This window comes from Pseudophryne corroboree, chromosome 2 (assembly GCF_028390025.1).
Source record: "Pseudophryne corroboree isolate aPseCor3 chromosome 2, aPseCor3.hap2, whole genome shotgun sequence".
NCBI classification, from domain to species: domain Eukaryota; kingdom Metazoa; phylum Chordata; class Amphibia; order Anura; family Myobatrachidae; genus Pseudophryne; species Pseudophryne corroboree.
The window spans coordinates 384,386,620-384,402,070 of NC_086445.1; the positions used below are offsets into that span (position 1 = coordinate 384,386,620).

A 15,451-nucleotide genomic window follows, 5' to 3' on the forward strand; every position below is an offset into this window, starting at 1 on the left:
GAATCGCTTCGTAAGAAGCCACCATTTTTCCCAGGACCCTTGTGCATTGATGCACTGACACTTGGCCTGGTTTTAGGAGGTTCCTGACTAGGTCGGATAACTCCCTGGCTTTCTCCTCCGGGAGAAACACCTTTTTCTGTACTGTGAAAAACAGATGAGAGGATAGATCAAAGGCGATAACAAATAAATACTTTTGATATACGTCACATAATATGGTGTCCTTTTGGATATTCAATCTCTCAATTTTCCCATGATATCCAGATGTCAAACATGCAAAAAAGAGAGATAATACACATGCATGGGTGGTATTGCTTTCAACAATTAATATAAGCAACCAATGAGTGTCTAGAAAATGAAGCCTGAAGTGCTGGACCCAACTTGATGCATGGTGGAAAGTTTCACAAAGTCAGTCTTAGAAGATGTGCGTAAAATGAAGTCAACCAAGAAGAGGAGACATAATTATCATCAAAATGTAACAAGGAAAGAGAGAACTGCTATCAAATCACTGAAAGATGATACTGATATTGTAATCAAACCCTGCGATAAGGGTGGGGGAATTACAATACAGGATAAGGAAGACTACGTTAGGGAAATAACCTCACAGCTCAACTCCAATGGAACGTATCAAAAATTAAAATCAGATCCATCTATCAGGATTAAAAACAATTATGTCAAACTTATCAATAAGTACCTAGAGAAAGGCACCCTAACTAAAAAGGAGTATGGTTTTCTTAATATCGAACACCCCAAAACACCCACCATTTATACGCTCCCAAAAATTCATAAGAACCCAGACAAACCACCCGGACGTCCCATAATTTCGGGATCAGGGAGTCTGACGACCAATCTATCAGAAATGATAGACCATTATCTTTAACCTCTTGTAACAGAAGGAAAATCACATGTAAAGGATACCACAGATACCATCCAGAGATTAGAAAAGATAAGATGGGAACGTGGTTTCTTCATGATAACGGCTGACGTCACTTCCCTCTATACAATCATTAACCATCAGGATGGTCTGAAGGCCATAAAATGGCACTTAGAAAGATCAAATATGATTCCGGATAAGATTGATTTCATTTTGGATAGCATTCAATTCATTTTGGAGAATAATTATTTTTTCTTTAACGGGGACTACTTTCTTCAGAAAGTAGGAACAGCCATGGGCACCAAGTTCGCGCCGAGCTATGCTAACCTCTTTATGTCATGGTGGGAGGCTGATGCAATTTGGAACAACACAAGGGCCGGCGCGAACTTGGTGACATGGCACCGTTACATCGACGATATCATCTTCATATGGAAGGGTGATCGTCATGATCTAGATACATTCTGCACTAACTTGAATTCCAATGAGTTAAATATCAAACTCACTTTTACGATCAGTCAAGAACAGATTAACTTTTTAGATCTCACCATCTACATTAAGGATAATGTAATACACACCAAAAGTTACAATAAACCCACCGATTGCAACGGTTTAATTCCCTTTGCAAGTCAACATCACCCCCTTTGGTTAAAAGGAATACCAAAAGGGCAGTTTCTTAGACTCAAAAGAAACTGCAGTGAACACCATAATTATGAAGAACAAAAAGAAATCATGAAAAGCAAATTCTTATCCAAAGGATATAAGAAAGAAACGATAGAGAAAGCAGAGGTTGAGGTATCCAGAATAGAACGGAAACAACTGCTACAAAAAACCCAGAATAAATTGGAGATCAAAACGAGCACTACCGATTGGGCCTTTATATCAGGTTTTGGGGCTGATTATAAAAAACAAGAAAACATCATCAAAAACCATTGGCATCTCCTGTTAAGAGACCCAATCTTGAAGGAGATAATCCCAAAGGAACCAAGGTTTATTTATAGAAAGAGCAACAATCTGAAAAACCATTTAGTCAGAAGTTCTCTACCTTTTGATTCGTTTAATCCCATACGCACAAAAGGTTTTCACAGGTGTGGAATCTGCATACCTTGCAGAACCATACCATCTGAAACATCCAAGATTACTTCCTTCACAGTAAATAATATTAAGTATGAAATTCATGATTTCATAACGTGTCATACTACGAACGTTGTTTATTTGATCAAATGTGAATGTGGTCTGTTATATGTAGGACGCACAGGAAGAGCATTAAAAACTCGTGTATCAGAGCATATACGCAATATTAAAAAAGGCGTAACTACACACACTCTATCGGAGCATTTTCTAAAGATACATAAATGCTCTACATCGAAAATATCCTCCTTTCTGGGAATTCAACAAGTTAGACCAAACTGGAGGGATAGGGATATGGAAGGTAATTTGGCCAAGGCAGAAATGCATTGGATGTTCAAATTAAATACCCTAATTCCTCAGGGTCTAAACTCTGATTTCGAACTAAAATGGTTCATTTAAATAAAGTGTTTCTCTTTTGGAATAATTAAGACAATAGAACCATTTGCCATAAATTCAGCTTATTGTCATCTGAGACCCCTTTGATTAATTATTGACACAGAGGAGGTACACAGATTATCCTTCCATTTAATACATTTATCCTGATCTTTTAAATGGTCTGTGGAGTTTTTTGGTTTTCAACAGAGAAGAAATTGATATCTTGTATTCCTTGTATTGCTTGATGAAATCATTGTTAAATAACTTCCTGGAAAGTCAGGCGCTGTGTGGAACGCATAAGCGCCTCACTTCCGGCCGGGTGGAGCGCAAGGCGGAAACACGTGATCCCGCACTTGCAGTTCCCAGTTTAAATACATTGTTATATTCCTCATATTTAAACTTCTATATACTAGCAGAAGAAGACTTATATTGCTTGATGAAATCAATTTTAAACAACTTCATGGAAAGTCAGGCGCTGTGTGGAACGCATAAGCGCCTCACTTCCTGCCAGGTGGAACGCAAGGCGGAAACACGTGATCCCGCACTTGCAGTTCCCAGTTTAAATACATTATGATATTCCTCACATTTAACTTATATATATCAGCAGAAGAAGATTTATATTAGCTCAGCATAGAACAACTCTTTATCCACCATCTGCTCGATCAGTGCGGAAGTGCCGCCAAGGGGACTTCCGGTAAATGGAACGCAACGTGGAACGCACGGCGTTCCACTTCCGGTTAGGTGGAACGCATGACGGAACGCATGGCGTCCGTCATAGCGGTTCTCAGATATCGTTTTATAAGTTCCCACCACGCATACTTTACAAATAACTTTTAGGAATGATAAAAGGATGTTTTACTATTAAATGTATTGTACTATTGGGTTTCTTTTTAATTATCTGCACACTACAAAAGAAATGTTTCCTTCCCACCATGCAATGGGATAATTAGTACTTCCTGTTTGGGAGCATAAATATAGAGGCCATCACTACCTGGATATGCACCTTGAAAAAGACCCAGGAGGTCGAAACGTCGTTGGTGAAAACCAGGTAGTGAGTTTTTCATTCTTTTTAGTTATATTTTTTACCTTTTGTTTTTATGAGATACCACTTTTGGAGTATATTCAACGTGACAGTACTGGTGTAAAACCGGATTACATCAGTTTTTTTGTCTACTACATCTGACCTGCATGTTTTGTACCAGAGAGTGGAAACTACTTAGAAAAACATCAGATTGCTGTTTTATGAACTTTTAATAAAAACCCTTTGATTAATTTTTTGATGTCATTCCTGATCCTGGCTTGAAAGATACCTTTATATGTGGAATTAATCCCCCTCCAAAGTGAGTGGGGTACGCCCTCTTAAAATAGCTCTTTTTCTGTGTTACATCACGTGGTAAATAGCAGTTTAAAGATACCTTTATACACCTGCTCCTACACATTTTAATGTGAGTTTCGGTACGTCCACAAAATATTGATAAATTGGTGGCGAGATACTATTCTCATCTACTATCAAGTTGGGTCCAGCACTTCAGGCTTCATTTTCTAGACACTCATTGGTTGCTTATATTAATTGTTGAAAGCAATACCACCCATGCATGTGTATTATCTCTCTTTTTTGCATGTTTGACATCTGGATATCATGGGAAAATTGAGAGATTGAATATCCAAAAGGACACCATATTATGTGACGTATATCAAAAGTATTTATTTGTTATCGCCTTTGATCTATCCTCTCATCTGTTTTTCATTGAATATTGTTTTGATCTGTTATTTGGACTGATCTGCAGAGGATTTAGATTGGGCTGACAACTTTTTGCGCCAGGAATTCACACTACTGTGTTTTAATTTTTCTGTACTGTGTCCAGAATCATCCCTAGGAACAGCAGACGTGTCGTCGGAATCAGCTGCGATTTTGGAATATTTAGAATCCATCCGTGCTGTCGTAGTACTACTTGAGATAGTGCTACTCCGACCTCTAACTGTTCTCTGGACCTTGCCCTTATCAGGAGATCGTCCAAGTAAGGGATAATTAAGACGCCTTTTCTTCGAAGAAGAATCATCATTTCGGCCATTACCTTGGTAAAGACCCGGGGTGCCGTGGACAATCCAAACGGCAGCGTCTGAAACTGATAGTGACAGTTCTGTACCACAAACCTGAGGTACCCTTGGTGAGAAGGGCAAATTGGGACATGGAGGTAAGCATCCTTGATGTCCAGAGACACCATATAGTCCCCTTCTTCCAGGTTCGCTATCACTGCTCTGAGTGATTCCATCTTGAATTTGAACCTTTGTATGTAAGTGTTCAAGGATTTCAGATTTAAAATAGGTCTCACCGAGCCGTCCGGCTTCGGTACCACAAACAGCGTGGAATAATACCCCTTTCCCTGTTGTAGGAGGGGTACCTTGATTATCACCTGCTGGGAATACAGCTTGTGAATGGCTTCCAATACCGCCTCCCTGTCGGGGGGAGACGTTGGTACAGCAGACTTCAGGAACCGGCGAGGGGGAGACGTCTCGAATTCCAATTTGTACCCCTGAGATACTACCTGCAGGATCCAGGGGTCCACTTGCGAGTGAGCCCACTGCGCGCTGAAATTCTTGAGACGGGCCCCCACCGTGCCTGAGTCCGCTTGTAAGGCCCCAGCGTCATGCTGAGGACTTGGCAGAAGCGGGGGAGGGCTTCTGTTCCTGGGAAGAGGCTGTCTGCTGCAGTCTTTTTCCCCTTCCTCTGCCCCGGGGCAGATACGAGTGGCCTTTTGCCCGCTTGCCCTTATGGGGACGAAAGGACTGAGCCTGAAAAGACGGTGTCTTTTTCTGCTGAGAGGTGACCTGGGGTAAAAAGGTGGATTTCCCAGCCGTTGCCGTGGCCACCAGGTCCGATAGACCGACCCCAAATAACTCCTCCCCTTTATACGGCAATACTTCCATATGCCGTTTGGAATCCGCATCACCTGACCACTGTCGCGTCCATAACCCTCTTCTGGCAGAAATGGACAGCGCACTTACTCTTGATGCCAGAGTGCAAATATCCCTCTGTGCATCTCTCATATATAGAAATGCATCCTTTAAATGCTCTATAGTCAATAATATATTGTCCCTGTCCAGGGTATCAATATTTTCAGTCAGGGAATCCGACCAAGCCACCCCAGCACTGCACATCCAGGCTGAGGCGATTGCTGGTCGCAGTATAATACCAGTATGTGTGTATATACTTTTTAGGATATTTTCCAGCTTCCTATCAGCTGGTTCTTTGAGGGCGGCCGTATCAGGAGACGGTAACGCCACTTGTTTTGATAAGCGTGTGAGCGCCTTATCCACCCTAGGGGGTGTTTCCCAACGCGCCCTAACCTCTGGCGGGAAAGGGTATAATGCCAATAATTTTTTAGAAATTAGCAGTTTTTTAATCGGGGGAAACCCACGCTTCATCACACACCTCATTTAATTCATCTAATTCAGGAAAAACTACGGGTAGTTTTTTCACACCCCACATAATACCCTTTTTTGTGGTACTTGTAGTATCAGAAATGTTCAAAACCTCCTTCATTGCCGTGATCATGTAACGTGTGGCCCTACTGGAAAATACGTTTGTTTCCTCACCGTCGACACTGGAGTCAGTGTCCGTGTCTGGGTCTGTGTCGACCACCTGAGGTAACGGGCGCTTTAGAGCCCCTGACGGTGTTTGAGACGCCTGTACAGGTATTAACTGATTTGCCGGCTGTCTCATGTCGTCAACAGTCTTTTGTAAAGTGCTGACACTATCACGTAATTCCTTCCATAAGACCATCCAGTCAGGTGTCGACTCCCTAGGGGGTGACATCACTAATACAGGCAATTGCTCCGCCTCCATACCATTTTCCTCCTCATACATGTCGACACAACGTACCGACACACAGCACACACACAGGGAATGCTCTGATAGAGGACAGGACCCCACTAGCCCTTTGGGGAGACAGAGGGAGAGTTTGCCAGCACACACCAGAGCGCTATATATATATACAGGGATAACCTTATATAAGTGTTTTTCCCTTATATAGCTGCTGTATAGATTTATCTGCCAATTTAGTGCCCCCCCCTCTCTTGTTTTACCCTGTTTCTGTAGTGCAGGACTGCAGGGGAGAGTCAGGGAGCTTCCCTCCAACGGAGCTGTGAGGAAAAATGGCGCCAGTGTGCTGAGGAGATAGGCTCCGCCCCCTTCTCGGCGGCCGTTCTCCCGCTTTTTTATGGAAAAACAGGCATGAGTTAAATGCATCCATATAGCCCAGGAGCTATATGTGATGCATTTTTTGCCCCCTAAGGTGTTTATATTGCGTCTCAGGGCGCCCCCACCCAGCGCCCTGCACCCTCAGTGACCGGAGTGTGAAGTGTGCTGAGAGCAATGGCGCACAGCTGCGGTGCTGTGCGCTACCTTATTGAAGACAGGACGTCTTCTGCCGCCGATTTTTCCGGACCTCTTCTGCTCTTCTGGCTCTGTAAGGGGGACGGCGGCGCGGCTCTGGGACCCATCCATGGCTGGGCCTGTGATCGTCCCTCTGGAGCTAATGTCCAGTAGCCTAAGAAGCCCAATCCACTCTGCACGCAGGTGAGTTCGCTTCTTCTCCCCTTAGTCCCTCGATGCAGTGAGCCTGTTGCCAGCAGGTCTCACTGAAAATAAAAAACCTAAAACTAAACTTTTTTCTAAGCAGCTCAGGAGAGCCACCTAGACTGCACCCTTCTCGTTCGGGCACAAAAATCTAACTGAGGCTTGGAGGAGGGTCATAGGGGGAGGAGCCAGTGCACACCAGGTAGTCTTAAAGCTTTTACTTTTGTGCCCAGTCTCCTGCGGAGCCGCTATTCCCCATGGTCCTTTCGGAGTCCCCAGCATCCACTAGGACGTCAGAGAAATCAAATTTAACACAGTTTCCTGGTGCATAACAGCCGCAGAGCATTGCTACTAAGACACATTTTTGGCAAATAACAGAGGCCCGACAGAGGCAGAGTTGCATGGGACATAGTGGCTCACTTACGCCAGGCATCTCACGCTGCATGGTGTATTGAGGCTAGATGTTTGAGGACACATTTGTATCCTGGAGCTCTGTCGTAGTCTGTCAGTAGGGGTGGAACTGCACAGTGAGCCAGAAAGAGCAGACATATTGATTACATTGGCCAAGACAGGAACTGATAGCTCCGTGGCCACAAACATAGGCAGTGCTACAGTTTTGGCTTCTGATCTGCTGCAGATGCTGCCTATCATAGACATGTTACTGTCATGGCTAGTCCATACAAGTTTCATCCCAATCCAATGATTTATTTGATGCACACTACCCAGCATTTGCACTAAATAAACAAATATGTAAAACAATCATGAGGAATAAAACAAATAAAAATAATTGACCTCAAAGTTGGGGCGAGATGTAATAGGGTCAGAGATCGCCGGAGTTGCGGGATGCCAGACGATCTCAGGCGATTTTTAAGGGGCAATCACTTACCAGGCATGGTTTTGCCTTGCAAGTGATTGCCCTTTTAAAAAAAAGTCCAAGATCAGCCGGCATCCAGCACCTCTGACAATCTCTGACCATATTACATCTCACTCCTCGTGTCCCAGATTGTGCGATACATGGGTTCCCCCAAGGGGGGTGCCTACAGTAAGGCCATAGGAGGCATGCAACCCATGGTTTTTGCATGTATAGTTTAAAAGATCTAGGGCTTTAATAGATGAAAATTTAAAACGAGTCAAGTGCGTAATAGTCATTGATGTTACCTGTTGATGAGTTTATATAGTTAGCTCTCATACATGGCTACTGTTTTTATAGTAAAAATATAATTATTATAATTTAAGTAAACATACAAAGAAATGTATGCTGAATAACATGTTAGCGCACGTGTTTCTAAATACTTTAATATCTTCATGCAGCCCAGGATACAAATCAGCTGTTGTAGTTAAAGAATAACTCCACTCAAAACTACAAGTTTAGTATGAAGTGGAGCTGAGTGGATTTAAAAAAGGCAAATGTACTGTGATGTACTGTGGATGGGCTACTTGCTGGTTGGAAACAGGTTAAGTACAGTATGTATTGCCGCTATCACGTAATCTATTCGTTCAGGTAAATGAAAAGTTAATAAGATAGGGGCATTGCCACCCACTTGGACCGTTTCAACAAGCTGGGTGTAAAGAGGAGAAAAGAATATGGTGCAGGACAATTACAGCCCACAAAGATCCCAGCAGACCTGGCAAAACTGCATCCACTGTGAGTATAATATTGTTGAATTTACTCATTGAACTCCACGCAAAATGGAATTTTTTGTTTTAGGTGGAGTTCTTCTTTATTAAAAGGATATCTTCAATTAAATACAATCCAAAGACTTTTCAGTTTAAGTCTGTGTGATCATCTAGAGTTAACAACAATATAGGGCGGGATGTAATGAAGTCCAAGTTCAACAGCCATGTGTGATGCCAAATTTCAAAGAAAAATCCCCCCCCCCCCCCCCTCCAATCATCAGTCGGCAACATAGGAAACATTGCAATTTTTGTTTCAACATCAGGGACAGCAGCCAGGGGTACACAGGGGGAGCTTGGGGGGGTTATTTTACATTTCCTCATCTGCTGCTGTTGTCTGCAGCCGCTGGGTGGGGGGTCCTGCCGTGCTGACCAATCAATGATCGGCAGCACGGCAAACACTCACCTCTCTCTGCAGCCCCCTACCCATCTCTTCTCCTCCTCTCTCTTCCTCTATTACAGCATCACTCTCTTCCCACTCATTTGTCTATTTCTCTTATCACCACTTGATTTTATTGCATAGATTATCCTTAGCATTACCTTTTTTTATTTTCATCTTTGCTACTGTCCTATTTGGGATGGCCTCACCTTTTCTCCTTGACAGGTAGTTTTGTCTTTCAGTATGCAGCCTGTGCATCTCTGTAGGCTTTTTTATATGCTTCAATACGGTCACAAATTTTGGTTCGGGATAATGTGATGTTGCTGCTAGTTGATTATCAAGCATGTACCTGCTTACATCATGAGGTGGTGTATGATGAATAAGTATTGCAAATAACAGAAATGTAAGGAGACTAAAGGTGTGTGTTATTCGGAAACTCTCTGGAATGGACATCACTGACACTGGTATGAGGAGTCTGTGTTCATACCAACCGTCATTAAATTCTAACACAACAAGACAATTTTTTAACACTTTGTGTGTGTGTATATATATATATATATATATATATAAAAACATACACACACACACATACATGTAGAAACTGTAAATAGAGAGTAACATGTTCAGACAAACAATTTAACTCAATGAGCGTTCAATGGGTTGCATTGGTAATGCCTTTATGTATTTATTACACTGTTTTATGCATTTTACCTGTGTGAAAACTACCACTGCAAAACAAATGTGTATTGCTTCTAGACATGAGAATCAAAGCACAGTAGTTTCTGTACTAACACAATACTATTCTTGTGTGTAATCAATTTCACGCAATGTTTTAATGATTTCAAAATATCTTTCACAATGTAACATAATAGAACATTCTTACTTTTTAAAAATGACATAAAACTGAAAGTATCTTGAGGCAACTTCTTTATACTAAACATATGAACAGTTTCAAAAGTTGTGGTTGAGCTCTCATGCAGACAAATAAACCACAGACATAAAATGTATCACAGTAAGTAGAGAATAAAAGTACTGTAATTAAAGTATTGTACCTCCTAATAGTGTAACAATACACAGTTCTTACATGTTAGATCTGTAGTTAAAAAAAAAAAGACTTTTTAGCTGAATAATATTACTCACTCTCCCCTACAGCTCTTACTGTATCTGGCAAATCTGACTTCCCGCCTAATCTGGGGGGTCAGGGATTTGTGTACTGGAACACACACGCTACATATTGTTGAAGATCTATGCTTGCTATCCTTTTGCTATTATAACTTGCCAACTGTTCCTATTCAATGTAGACGATCCACTTCAAGAGGACTACTGTTCTATTCAGATATCTCCGTTCATAGCTTCAGGTGTTTAAGCATGGGACAATAAAAAGGAGCCCACCAATAAAGTCAACATATTACTATATTAAGCAGGTGTGATAGGATTTAATAGCCTGCAAAGCATTGGTAAATGATCCAGAAGCATGTAGCCCAGGGCATTAAAGCTGAAAGCACACATATTCTCAGTAGAAGGGTGGACTGTAGCCTTACATTGGACATCCCCCCGTCCCCCATATAAAATGCAAGCTACATTTACAGATAATAGGTTTATTGAGAAACACTTGAACTTGGTGGAATAGTGGCAAAGATGTTGAGGGTTTAGTAGGCTATAAGAAACAATGATCTTGGGGAGTCTGGCAACTGTAGTGTTTGGATAGAGAGGTACAGTAGATGCAGCTGCTGAACACTTTACTTTGATTAATCACATTTAATCTTTCAGTAAGTACTTGAGGTTTGTTCAGTTTTTCCCCAAGTCACTGTGTGATGAAGGTTTGCCCTTCCTTAAGCTTTGTATTATAATAACTAAACAGAAAAAGAATTACTTACAATCCAGAAGGTAAAGTGCTGAGGGTTATACCAGCCACAACTTGTACAACTTCAACAAGTAGGAAATCAAAAAGTGCAGAAAGTATCCAGGTCCCAAGCAAATATGACTGGAACAAGAAAAAACACTATGAGCCTTCCCTTCCTTTCAGCTATTAGTTTATAATAAATGTTTCACAATTTTGTCAGGTCTACAAATGAACTACAAATTTGGGAATGGGAAGCGGTCACTGTATAGAGGTTTGTGTACACAATGAAATGGAGCATACTAAACTGGTAGGAAGACCTGCACCTGCCCAAGTTATGCAACAGGTAGTCCATGCATCACTGACTAAACAGACATTATTATAGTGAATTATGGCAGAGGCTGGCAGTTACATTTTGAAGAGTTGGAGCGTCATGTTATTGCAATTCATCAATCATTCTCCATGTTTGAATTCTGACACCGTATTATACAAGGTATCCAGATAATAGATCGACAGTGTCTAGGGTCAGTGGTTCCCAAACTCAGTCCTCAAGGACCCCTAATGGCCCAGGTTTTAAGTACATCCACTCTTAGCTACAGGTGACTTAATTAGTGCCTCAGTCACTTTGATCTTACCACCAGTGCCATGGATATCTTTAAAACCTGGACTGTTAGGGGTCCTTGACGACTGAGTTTGGGAACCACTGGTCTAGACGGACAGCCAATAGGTCGACACCATACAGTCAACATGCATTAGGTTGACAGGGTCAAAAAGTCAGACATGACAATGGTCGACACACATGTGGTTGACAAGTTGTTGTTGTTTTTTGGGGGAGGGGGGTTTCACATATTTTTAAATTTTTGCTTAATTTACCACCCACATTGACTATGACTGGGAGTAGTAACATGTGCCGAGCGCAAGGCACCATCTCTGAAGCAAGGCTAGCCCGTGATGGTAAACGTTTGCACTAATTGTGGCCACACATGATGAAACACAGAAAATGACACCCAAAAAACTTAAACTTGTGTTGACCTTTTGTACCTGTCGGCCTTCTCTGTCTATCTTTACCATGTTGACCTTTTGACCTAATGCATGTTGACCTACTGACTGTCTATCTTCTATTGCACACTCATTATAGCAAGCCTTTTACATCCCATGTAGAACAAGGCAATGTACTGTAATACAGGGTAACAGCAGGTCATTTATTGAAGGGACACTGTGGGCCTCACATAAGAGTAGAAAACAACATGAGTACTTTGAATGGCATTTTATTTTTATTTTTTAGATAAGAGTAATTAATGACTGCAAATAACCTATTTGCTTCTGACCGGCTGGAGTAGGAGAAAAATGTACTACTCGGGTCTATACGCCACACGAGTTATGGATGAATTACCTTAATTGATACACTACTGCAATAAACGTCATTGATAAAGTCAGAGGCAAGCTGCACGGACTATTCGCAGACAAACCCCGTCAGATTACATATGTTGTGGCATCACACAACACAAATCCTCCATAACAAGGAACCCTGTGGAAGCTGAAGTTCTGGTTATTGTGTCTCGTACTAAGTTAGTGAAGGAAGTCGATGAATGGACTTGTGCCAGGCCTGTAAAGCCAACTAGCCCTAAGCATGGCTTACAGTACAAGGAAATGTGGTAGGATTATAGCCAATTTCAAGGACTGAGACATACTGTAGGCACAGCAATAGCAGATTTATCCCATGAGGGTCAATCTATCTGAAGTCGTCCAATTTTAAATTTTCTGGATGCTTAACCATTAAAAAAACAAAACAAAAAACTTTTTGTCAATTACAGATGTGTTCTTATACATCTTTGCTGCAGTCGCGCCATACGGCCTCTTCTTGGCACCTCAGTTCCCATGAGACTCTGCTAGCACTAGGCATCTTTTATGCTGAAAAAGCACGTTAGGCGTAATGTGATGTCACTAGGACACACCAGGAGACTGTGCTGATGAATTTGATATGTGACACTTGGATATCTGTGTGCTACTGAGTCTTTGAAGCTGCAAACGAACTGCTAGAATGCAGAGCCGTGGTTTTTTCCAAACCAAGTTCTGTTGTGCTTCATATACAGAAATAGGGGTAAATTTACTAAAATTCGTGTTTGACAAGATTAAACTCATCTGGTTAAGAATGTACACTGTTGTATTTTTTTTTTTTTTTTTAATTCCCAGTAAATTACTAAGCTCCTGAGTCTGCTGGATTCGTGTTTGCCGATGGTGCGTGCACATTTGTGTATGGCTGCCGTGTTTGCAGGCAGCCAAACACTGCCGAACATGAAGTCTGCATGGATCAGTCAGATCCGTGCAGGGCTCTCTGTGTAAAAGTATAAGAAAGAGTTAAAAATTAAAAAAAACTAAAAAAAAAAAATACTGTGTGGGGTCTGCCCTCCTAAGCATAACTAGCCCTGGTCCTCGTCCTAAAAATACAGAGGAAAAATTGACTGAGGTCCCTTTGTATTTAAAGAACCAGCACTGGGCTCTTGAACTTGTTCTTGTTCCAAAAATACGGGGAAAAAGGACATAAGGGTCTACCATATTTTTAAAACCAGTACCGGTCTCCACTAGCCAAGGAGGTAATGGTACAGCAGGGGGATTCGTTTATATTGGTCCCTGCGAGCGTAGCATTACCACCCCAAACTAGTCAGCCATGGCCGGGGTTCACTGGGAGAGTGGGGATCCTCCCAATAAAGGGGTCCTCCTCTTCAAGCACCCAAGGGCCAGTGCTGAAGCCCGAGGCTATGCTCACCACCCCTGGGCTGTGGGTGGTGAATTCACAGCTTTAAGTGTACAAAAAGGATTTAATATTGTGTTTTACTTGTGGAACTACAGGTCCCAGCAAGCAAACCCCCCCCCCCCCCCCCACACACACACACACACATATATGCTGGTACTTGGAGAACCACAAGTACCAGCATATGTGGCATTAAAGGGCACGCTGGTACCTGTAGTTCCACTAGTAAAACAAATATTACAATTAGTGATGAGCAGGTTCGGTTTCTCGGAAACCGAACCCCCCCGAACTTCACCCTTTTTACACGGGTCCGAGCCATACTCGGATTCTCCCGTATGGCTCGGGTAACCCGAGCGCGCCCGAACGTCATCATCCCGCTGTCGGATTCTCGCGAGATTCGGATTCTATATAAGCAGCCGCGCGTCGCCGCCATTTTCACTCGTGCATTGGAAATGTTAGGGAGAGGACGTGGCTGGCGTCCTCTCCGTTATTGTTGAACTTGATTGTGCTGTGCACTATTGCTTAATTGTGGGGAGGGCTGGGGAGCAGCTGTATAATATAGGAGGAGTACAGTGCAGAGTTTTGCTGATCAGTGACCACCAGTTATCCGTTCTCTGCCTGAAAAAAACGCTCCATATCTGTGCTCACAGTGTGCTGCATATATCTGTGCTCACACTGCTTTATTGTGGGGACTGGGGAGCAGCTGTATTATATAGCAGGAGTACAGTGCAGAGTTTTGCTGACAGTGACCACCAGTATACGTTGTCTGCCTGAAAAACACTCCATATCTGTGCTCAGTGTGCTGCTTTATTGTAGGGACTGGGGACCACCAGTATAATATTATATAGGAGGAGTACAGTGCAGAGTTTTGCTGACCAGTGACCACCAGTATATAATATATAGCATTACAGCAGTGCCGTAACTAGGCATTTTAGCGCTGTGTGCAAGAAACGATAGTGGCGCCCCCCCCCCCCAATGTAAGATAGGGGCAGTGCGCGCTGTAGGCGCGTAAAAAATTTATAGGGGCGTGGCTTAATGGGGAAGGGGCGTGGCCACAAAATAATAGCAATTCATACTACGGTGCACAGTAGTCTACATTATTCAAATTACGCTGCACAGTAGCGCCCCTTTTATACATTACAATAGACAGCGTCCCCCTTTTTACACATTACAGCAGCCAGTCCCCCTTTTTACACATTGCGGCAGCTAGTCCCCCTTTTTACACATTGCGGCAGCCAGGCCCCCTTTTTACACATTGCGGCATGCAGGCCCCCTTTTTACACATTGCGGCAGCCAGTCCACCTTTTTACACATTGCGGCAGCCGGGACCCCATTTTACACATTGCGGCAGACGAGACCCCATTTTACACATTGCGGCAGCCGGGACCCCATTTTACACATTGCGGCACACGAGACCCCATTTTACACATTGCGGCACACGAGACCCCATTTTACACATTGCGGCAGACGGTGAGAGAGAGAGAGAGAGAGAGAGAGAGAGAGAGGGGGGGGGATATACTTACCTTCTCCCCGCTGACAGGCTCCTCGTGCAGCTTCCTCTCGGTGCAGGCTGTGTGAGGTGAGAAGGAGGAGGAGGGAGGGGGAGCAGGGAGCCGCAGCAGCGCTATTTGATTGGTAGTAAGCGCCGCTGCAGCATCCCCCTCTCCTCCTGTATTGGTTGCCTGGCGCTGCTGTGGATGCTGGGGAACCGCATCCCAGCATCCTTAGCAGCGCCAGGCAGCCAATACAGGAGGAGAGGGGGATGCTGCAGCAGCGCTTACTACCAATCAAATAGCGCTGCTGCGGCTCACTGCTCCCCCTCCTTCCTCCTCTTTCTCTCCGCTGCCCGGCGC

The 15,451-nt window shown here is 43.1% G+C and overlaps 1 protein-coding gene across 4 annotated transcripts in view; it reads right to left on the minus strand.

The window, feature by feature from the left end:
• The window catches only part of UBAC2 (UBA domain containing 2), a 419,334-nt gene that overhangs the window by 300,416 nt on the left and 103,467 nt on the right, over positions 1-15,451 (minus strand). For all 4 annotated transcript variants that reach the window (XM_063953257.1, XM_063953254.1, XM_063953256.1 and 1 more), the window contains one exon: positions 10,884-10,990. In XM_063953257.1, the coding sequence (XP_063809327.1) occupies positions 10,884-10,990 (107 nt within the window). The remainder of the gene's footprint in view (positions 1-10,883; positions 10,991-15,451) is intronic.